The sequence below is a fragment of the Paralichthys olivaceus genome, chromosome 6 (genome assembly GCF_024713975.1).
Source record: "Paralichthys olivaceus isolate ysfri-2021 chromosome 6, ASM2471397v2, whole genome shotgun sequence".
Lineage (NCBI taxonomy): Eukaryota > Metazoa > Chordata > Actinopteri > Pleuronectiformes > Paralichthyidae > Paralichthys > Paralichthys olivaceus.
The window spans coordinates 19,694,107-19,702,472 of NC_091098.1; the positions used below are offsets into that span (position 1 = coordinate 19,694,107).

The 8,366-nt window shown below is 41.1% G+C and overlaps 1 protein-coding gene across 1 annotated transcript; it reads right to left on the bottom strand.

The window, feature by feature from the left end:
• Window positions 1-191: 191 nt before the first annotated feature.
• qars1 (glutaminyl-tRNA synthetase 1) lies at window positions 192-8,147 on the bottom strand. The gene is made up of 23 exons (XM_020096357.2): window positions 6,963-8,147; window positions 6,413-6,563; window positions 5,954-6,063; window positions 5,790-5,865; window positions 5,140-5,204; window positions 4,984-5,037; window positions 4,686-4,749; window positions 4,522-4,596; window positions 4,347-4,432; window positions 4,119-4,205; window positions 3,928-4,027; window positions 3,747-3,825; window positions 3,428-3,667; window positions 3,249-3,341; window positions 3,013-3,150; window positions 2,720-2,807; window positions 2,470-2,616; window positions 2,248-2,349; window positions 2,047-2,139; window positions 1,525-1,652; window positions 1,375-1,441; window positions 912-1,037; window positions 192-771 (listed from the first exon to the last, which is right to left on the bottom strand). The coding sequence occupies exons 1-23, from the start codon at window positions 7,071-7,073 to the stop codon at window positions 721-723; spliced, it is 2,331 nt and encodes a 776-aa protein (XP_019951916.2). The 5' UTR covers window positions 7,074-8,147; the 3' UTR covers window positions 192-720.
• Window positions 8,148-8,366: the final 219 nt, after the last annotated feature.

The following is an 8,366-nucleotide window of genomic DNA, read 5'->3' on the forward strand; positions in this document are numbered from 1 at the left end:
TATATACAGGGTTTTTTCTCACTGCAGCTACCTTCCAAAATCTGAAAAAGTACTATTTGCCCACAGATTTGATCATATACTAAATCAAACAGATAATATATCACAGTTGGGAAATAGTTTGATATTCACATTGTCTTCAACAAACTTAACAGTGTATCACACTTCAGATTATTACCACAGGAACACTGGAGTTTTGATTCATCATTTATTTTTGTCTCTTGTCAAAAAAGGTCACATGTGCACCCATCTGAGTCTTATAAAACACACACACATACACACACACACGGACACACTCAGTGGTTTGGCACTGATCCACCACCTGTGTAAGAAAGTTGTGTATGGCATGTGAGAGCATCTCCTCTGTGTAACACCAGCTTAGAGTCAACATGAAAACTACATACATTAGGTCCTTGTTGAACAGTAATCAAAGTTGCATACATTCAACAACAAAGAGGGACCATAGTAAGTAAATATCTTGCAGCAGATATTGTGCCATTTTGATAAAGTTACAGAATTACGTTTCCCTGTTTCAGTGAGACTGAACTATAAACGAGATCTGCAGATCAAAAATAAGAATATAAAATAACTACAGTGTCTGATTTGGACTGATCTCAGCTGAAGCTGCATGTGCCCTTGCTGATGTTACACACTGAGCGATGCAAACAATTTGGGCATGTATCTGTGGGCTCATGGGAAGCAGTGCGACTTGATCTCAGTCTATCAGATCTTCCCAGGGTCTTCTTTCAGAGTGACTGTTCTGTTGAAGACCAGCTGTGATGAAAGAAGAAGATTAAAGTTAGAGTTCTTGCTCGTATTAATGAGGTGCCAACATGTTTTTTAAGTAGATTAACAAATTATTTCTGAAATGAGTATTTATGATGTAAAATCTAAAACACAAGCATGTAATGTACCTTATCTTCAGTGCTGTCTGGGTCCAGGGAGAAGTAGCCGACTCTCTCAAACTGGAATTTGTCTAAAGCCTTTGCTCTCTTGACTGAGGTATCGACTAAGGCACCGCTGATCACCTGCATGGAATTCTGTATCACAAAAAGAAGACATAACATTAAACAATCACTTCATCCATTGAAACATTTTAAAGGTTCAGTTTGTAGAGTTCAGCGACATCTAGTGGTGAAGTTGCATGTTGCAGCTGAATACCCCTCACCCTCACCTTCCATGAAAGAGAACCTGTGGTAGCTTCAGTCATCATAAAACTCAAAAGATTTTTCTAAATGATTACACACCAGTAAAAACATCACCAGGATGATTTTATATTAAATTTCTGCCAATCGATTCCCTTTCACCTAATCTTACACACTCAACCTTTAATGAATCGAAAAAGGCTGTCTGTCACTGGCGTGCAAAATTACTCACAGGGTTGATGTCACTCAGGAAGCCGTTGGGCACCTCAGATGGATCCTCTGGGTTTTTGTGCAGGAATCTTAAGACAGTGAGAAGTTTAGGTTAAATGAGTTTTCCACATGAAGTACGAGCTGTGAGTGACAGAGGTCGTTTGTGACTTACAGTCTTTCATAGAGACGCACTTCACACTCCAGCGGCTGGCTGACCCAGTGGATGAAGGCCTTTGGTTTCTCTGCAGAGTCAGATCTGCAGCAGTTTACCTCCAGTTCCACCACTTTCCCCTGAGCGTCCTGAGTAACGAGTGGAACAAACAAGCAAGTGTGGTGAGGACACCGATCAGATGTAAAATTCTATCTGAAATTTTAAACCTGTTTTAAAGTAATGAATACCGCAGATCAGAGAAAACTATAGTAATTAAGTGACATCTTACATTTTTTTCATGAGTGTCCGACAGTAGCTAACAAGAACTCCTAATAGTATTTTCCATTGGTCATTAAACTGGATAAGCAGCAGAGAATGAGCCTGCCTCAGAAAAGTTTTACTCAAATCTACAATATTAGATACATTTGTGTAACCACCCCCAAATTCAGGATCTTAAAACTAAAATGTTTTACAGGAGATGTTGTGGTAAATATTAGTACGTGGAAGATATATTTTCAACAAGTTACTGAGTGAAGGTCTTACCTTAATGACCTTCTGCACAGAGATGACATACCCAGCATGCCTCAGGCCCACAGGCTGTTCTGGGGTCAGACGCTTGTAGCCCTTCTCCATTACCTGTAAAACAAAAGGGATCCATCATCATGTACACAATGAAGGAAAATCCACAAAGAAAGTCTGATACTTGTATTGTGAATGAGTGTTTATTTTGTTTCTCTCTCTGACCTCTCTGAAGTCGCTCTGTTCAATGAAGATCGTGCGAGTGAATGGAACCGTGTGGCTGCCCTTGGCCTCATTGGCAGGAAAGTCTGGTACTCGTACATCTGACTGAGGGAGAAGAGGAGAAAAAATACATGATGTTTGTGATGCTTTGTTAAAGACCGAAAGTACACAGTATAACAAGTTCTTGGGGAGAAGTTTGATGTGTACTATAAGAAATGTACAAACCCGTGAGTTCTCTGGGAGGTTAACTATGGTGATCTTAAGTGGCTCCAGCACAGCCATGACTCTGGGTGCTGTGTCATTAAGCACGTCCCTCACACACGACTCCAGCATGTGGGGCTCCGTTGTTGTCTGAGAAACGGTGACTCCGACCTGCAAAGAGATGTAACGCATTATTACACTACAGCATCGCCCTTTAACATTTAATTACTGGTTCTTCCATCCACCCATCTGTCCTTTCATCCATTCTGCATACCCGTGCACAAAAGTTGTTAATTGCTTCTGGTGGGAAACCTCTTCTCCTCAGCGCAGTCAAAGTGAAGAGGCGGGGATCATCCCAGTCTCTGTAAAGAGATAGATATTGTCCCAGTTACCTAATAGGCTAAATGTAGCAGGAAGGCATCCCATGAAAACTTCTGCACACAAAATCACAAACGCACACAAGCCAGACCACAAGAATTTGAGCAGTAACACAATAGTTTGGTTCTTCAGCACATTCAATTCAAAATAATATATCAGATACTACAGCAAACAGAAACGCTTCTTCACCTGACAACACCAGTCTCTACCAGTTTGATGATTTTCCTCTTGGACACAACAGTATGAGTGAGGTTTAAACGCCCATATTCCCACTGCACGGGGCAGTACACGTCCAGAGCGTTACACAGCCAGTAATATGATGAACGCCTGTTACAACAATAAAATAACCAACAGAGAAAGGAAACGTTAACAACACATTTGCTTGCCTACAAGACATTATACTGCAGAACAGAATTCATGAATACCTGGCCTGAAACTCTTTGGTACACAGCGAGTGTGTGATATTTTCAATGGAGTCACACAGACAGTGGGTGTAGTCATACGTGGGGTAGATGCACCTGCAGAGAGAGATAAGTGACACAAATGTAAACTAGATTTAATCTGATCTGCCTTGGCGGGAAAAAAAAGCGACCGATTTTTATACCATTCATCTCCTGTTCGATGATGTGCCGTGTATTTGATTCTGTACGCCACCGGGTCCATCTTCCCATCCTCCATGACCATCTTCATCCTGAGTGTGGCCTCTCCCTCTGCAAACAGGCCCTTCTTCATCCTCTCAAACAAAACCAGGGACTCTTCAATAGGACGATCCTTCCACGGTGATGGAGGAACGTTATGGCCCTTTAGTTCCTCCCCCTTCTGGTGGCACACATACGCATGACCCCTGCAGATCGACAAAAAAGTAACATCATTGAATGGGTTGTGCACATTTACCAACATGTGTTCCTAGTTCCTACGCTCACCTGCGAATTAGATCCACAGCAAGGTCGTAGAGTTGCTGGAAGTTATCAGATGCATGCGTGACTTCATAAGGTGTGTAGCCTGTGGAATGAAATCACACTGATAAGAAACTATCTTCATGAAGGCACATTGTATTTAACAAAGCTTTAATCTGACCCAAAAAAACATATGTATCAAACTCACCAAGCCACTCCACCATGTCCTTAATGGCAGTGAAGTATTTCTCCTCCTCCTTTTCTGGATTTGTGTCATCGTACCTCAGGAAACAAATACCATCGTTTGCCTGCAGGAAGACGAAAGTTTAAAGAAAACATCTATGTACGAGAGGGTTAAACAGCCTGTGTGATGGTGAAGGATGAGAAAAATACTCATACCTTTGCATAACCAAAATTGAAGTTAATAGCTTTGGCGTGTCCGATGTGAAGGATGCCGTTGGGCTCGGGGGGGAAACGGGTACGAATCTAAAGGAAACACAAAATCATCTTCAAACTGCAACTATAAATCATTAGTTAACACACATGTTATTTTAATGATTCCAGTGATCACTTGTTTGGTCTAAAATAAGGTGTTTTCAGACATGATCTCTTTTTGAAAATGTCTACCTGTCCACCAGTGATCTCCAGGTGCTTTTTAAGCAAGGACATGGTGTTTGGTGTAACCACGTAGCCCTCAGTCTTATAGTTCTCTCCTGTAAGATGGAAGGACAGGTTTTAAGCTAAACATATTCACTAAATGCACTTTTTTGCTCTTGTGGTTGAGTATGTCTTTTCTTCTCACCTTGTTTATGGAACTTAAGTGCTTCTCCCCTGAGTTGTTCCATTAGTGACTTCCCCTGCTCAGCGATCACCTCGCCTAAACAGGCAGAATGCAAACAGCTAAGAAACAATCCACCGACAAGTACAGTTAAATTAGCTCCTGTCTGCCATCCACGCGATGCTCACCATTCACTGCCACCTCCTCCTTCTTTGACTTCATGTCATTCTCAGTGACTTTTGTTTTCTGGGCCTGGAAGATCATTAGATAAACAGATGAAATCAGCATATGAGCTTTCTTGTAGAGAGTTAAATGAGAAGATGAACATGACTCAGCTAGCTCCCCGCTTAGCCAGAATAAGGCTGAAAGAGCAAAATTAAGTTTTAAAATCACAAGTTTTAGCTTTAAAGTGGGGTATATCCCAAACTAATATTGACACGGTGCAGAAAGATGGAAATAGCAAAGCAAAAAAATGGTGAGCATTACCTTAGATTTCTTCTCCAGATCGGCCTCTGTCTTGGGTCCTAAGAGGTGCAAGACCTTAGAGATGAAAGCCGGAGTGAGAACAAACCTTAATTCAAAATATTCTGTCACAGAAGACAGTTATATTATAACTATTAATATTCTTCTTTTCTAACACACCTGCATGTCGACCTCATTTTTGATGACCTTCCCATCAGCCCATTTCAGGGCAGCACGTGCTTCTCCTGTAATACACACAAACCTCAGTGAGACATGCTGTCTGTTCACATTTAAGATTTTCAAAAAAAGTTAGTGGTGTGTTGTTTTTCTCTTCTGCTGAACATGTTTTTTTTTCTTGAGCAGGTGGTCACAATGGTTACGTTTCAATGTTGCGTTTACAAGCCGTGAGTTTATAATTGGCCCTCTAAGCCTCTAAAATTCACCATGGGTGGACCTGCCGATGAAGGATCTAACATGTGTCGGACATAAACTGAAAAAAACAATTCAAATATCTCAGGATGAAAAAGAGGTGTCAAACATTCAGTAGACGGTGGCAACAATGTCAACTTGGAAAGACAATGAGATTTGAGAGCTGTTGGTGATAAGGGCTAATTGGTGGTGTTGATAAAATACAGGATTTCCCCAGCAGACTTTATACCTGCTTCCTGCATGCTTTACCCGGACGCCACTCATCACATGAATGTCCAACATTTTCCTATTGCTGTGAACGCATCTGACCCAGACAATCTCCTGCTGCGTTTTTTCATGTGAACAGCAAACTCAAGAAAAAGTCTGGATGCAATTTTCATGAAATCTTCCAAAGCTCATACCCATTAGTAGTCCCATGTTGAAGTGGTACCTCTCCTTTAACAGCGGTTCCTTGTGCTTCTTGATCACAGACTCCACCTGCACAACATTCCATGGTCAGTGAACACACCCTGTGAAGCTCTTAAAAGTTACTTTACTTCTGCTCAGCGTGAGCTAGTGCACTTACTGCATCTTCAATCTGTTCCGGTGTTATGACAACGCCTACTCCACACGCTTCTTCAAACTCCTTCATGTTGATGGGGTCCTGAGGATGACTCTTCAAAAACTCCAGTGCAGCTGCAAAACAAGTGAGTAACATTTCATGGAGCAGAGATTTGAAGAGATTTTATCCAGTCATTCTAATCTCATCTGAACAGTTCAAATAGGTTGACACACATTCTTTCTCCAATGCTCTCAGTCTCAATGCTTCTAAACAAACTACCTGGACTGAGGGTGCCATACCATGTTGCCATTCCATATCAAATTATGCTTTCTAGCACAGCCGTGTAAAACTAGTTTTCTTCTGCTGGGAATTAGTCTGAAAAATAAAAGACCTTTCAAAGAAATTCAAGTTAAAATTTGTCACGTTATTAACTATCCTTGTACTCTGTTCGTGTTCACACAGTTTGGGTCACTCATGAATTACCTGCCAGTTGCAGCTCTGTGCAGATTTTGCGCTGAGCTATGCTGACTGAAAGGAACTCCAGACGATTTGTGTCTTTGAGGCGAGACGCCATACTGTACAGAAGCGTGCCCATGGCTTTGTCCACTCCTGACACTCCATGAACACTCTGGGCCTGTTGATTACAAGGGGAAAAACGTTTGACGAAAAGACACCCAACACATGTGCACAGTATAATTTAAAATACTTTTTACACCTGGATCCTGGATGAGAGCCTCCATTGTCTGTGGTTAACTACTATTATTATTATAGGGTAAAGCCTTGGGCCCCTGGGGGTCAAAGGCAGTTTCCTGGTTGTAAATCCAGCCTTGTTGCACATGACCTCATGTGGAAAGTGAAAACAGAAGTATAGAGATAATAAAACTACATAAAGGTTATTTTAAGAGTGTGATTTACTCCTATATATATCTACAGCCTTACATAGAGGGGGTTCATACAACAAGTGAGCTGAAGACAGGAATGCCACGGCTGTCCCTCCAGGCACTTTAACTTTCCTCCTCACTCTGGATCATACCTGAGTAATCGCGTCCTTCAGGGCCGAGCTCAGAGCTTCATTCTTCAGCGTTTCCTTCGCCTTCTGCTCGCTGAGCCCTATGGAGGTGAAAAGAGCCAACATATCCGCCATTTTCCACACAAACAGCCGGTCAGACTGGAGCCACACAGACACGCCGCCACCAACGAGACTCTTCCCCCGGCAGAGGAAGACAAATGTGTCAGTGCGAGTTCCGGTATGTGCAAAACAATATTCACCAATGGGACGTGGAGAGGGGCGGATGGGGTTGACCAATGGCGAATGAGTGTGAGCTCAAGTTGCCGCCTACTATGACTAAGTAGCCAATCAGCCGCTGTGTGAGATCTGTGAGGGAGGAGCTGCCGGAAGCGGTAATGTTGCATCAGTTTGACGGCGCATTCATGTGCTGTCGAAATAATCGGATAACGGAATGCCGACCGTGGAAATTCACGTGAACTCACCGTTAGTTCACAACAATAACAAAACTTTTTTGGTGTGGTTGTTGACGTCATCACACAGAAACATGGCAGACCAAAATAAACGTTAGAATAACTTGATTAATGATGCAAGATAACTCATTACGTATAATTTCCTCCTGCATTTGATTTACTGTTGACACGCACCATTTGTTGCTGCGCACGTAGAGTGACCTAGATGAGTAAGAATAGTTAATTATTAGCAGCAATTATGATGACAACTCATATTTAATAATTTACCGGAAGCTCAGAGTTACAAACTCCAACTCGACTTGTTTCCTTGAAGGCAGAACATTTCATTAACACATGAATGCAGCGCGACATTCAGAGATTTATTATATTTTCAATTATTGAATAAATATTAAGTTTAATAAATGTAATATTTGAATTTAAATACGTTTTAAACTACAAGTGTCCGCATTTTGCACTCATAGAAAACATTTCCTCACAAACGTAAACAAAAAACAAGGTTATTTGATTTTCGTTTTAAAATACAAAAGTTAAAATTGAAACAAAGAAATATATAACAATAATAATAATAATATATATAAATGTTTGTTTCACTTCATGTGGAGTATAGAACTCTAGACATTTTGATCCACACTTCAGTTTAGAAGGTGACAGTAATACACCGAAAAGTTGTTTGTCAACTAAAATATAAAAAAGCAGCAGGAAGAGAAGAAGACAGAAGAACCCTGCCAAAAACCGGAAACTGTCACTCATGCATTGAAATATAATAATCAAAGAAAATAATTAATATCAGGATTAAAAGACAGGAAGGAATATAACTCATCTTCTAATGAATAACTTAAGAGAAACAGGAGTAAAGAGAATACATCCTGATCCACACTCCATACCAGCTGGTGGCGGTAATGCGCCAAATCGTTGTTGTTGTTGTTGATATCTAGCCGCCATTAAAACCCAGAAGAAG

What these genes read in the sequence shown, in the direction of transcription:
- qars1 (XM_020096357.2), bottom strand. Translation starts at nt 7,073, where the DNA reads ATGGCGGATATGTTGGCTCTTTTCACCTCCATAGGGCTCAGCGAGCAG. An exon ending in ATCTGGAGAAGAAATCTAAG is followed by an intron (nt 4,750 to 4,983) that starts GTAATGCTCACC and finishes ATGATCTTCCAG; the next exon opens with GCCCAGAAAACAAAAGTCAC. An exon ending in TCCTGAGTGACATCAACCCT is followed by an intron (nt 1,038 to 1,374) that starts GTGAGTAATTTT and finishes TTTGTGATACAG; the next exon opens with AATTCCATGCAGGTGATCAG.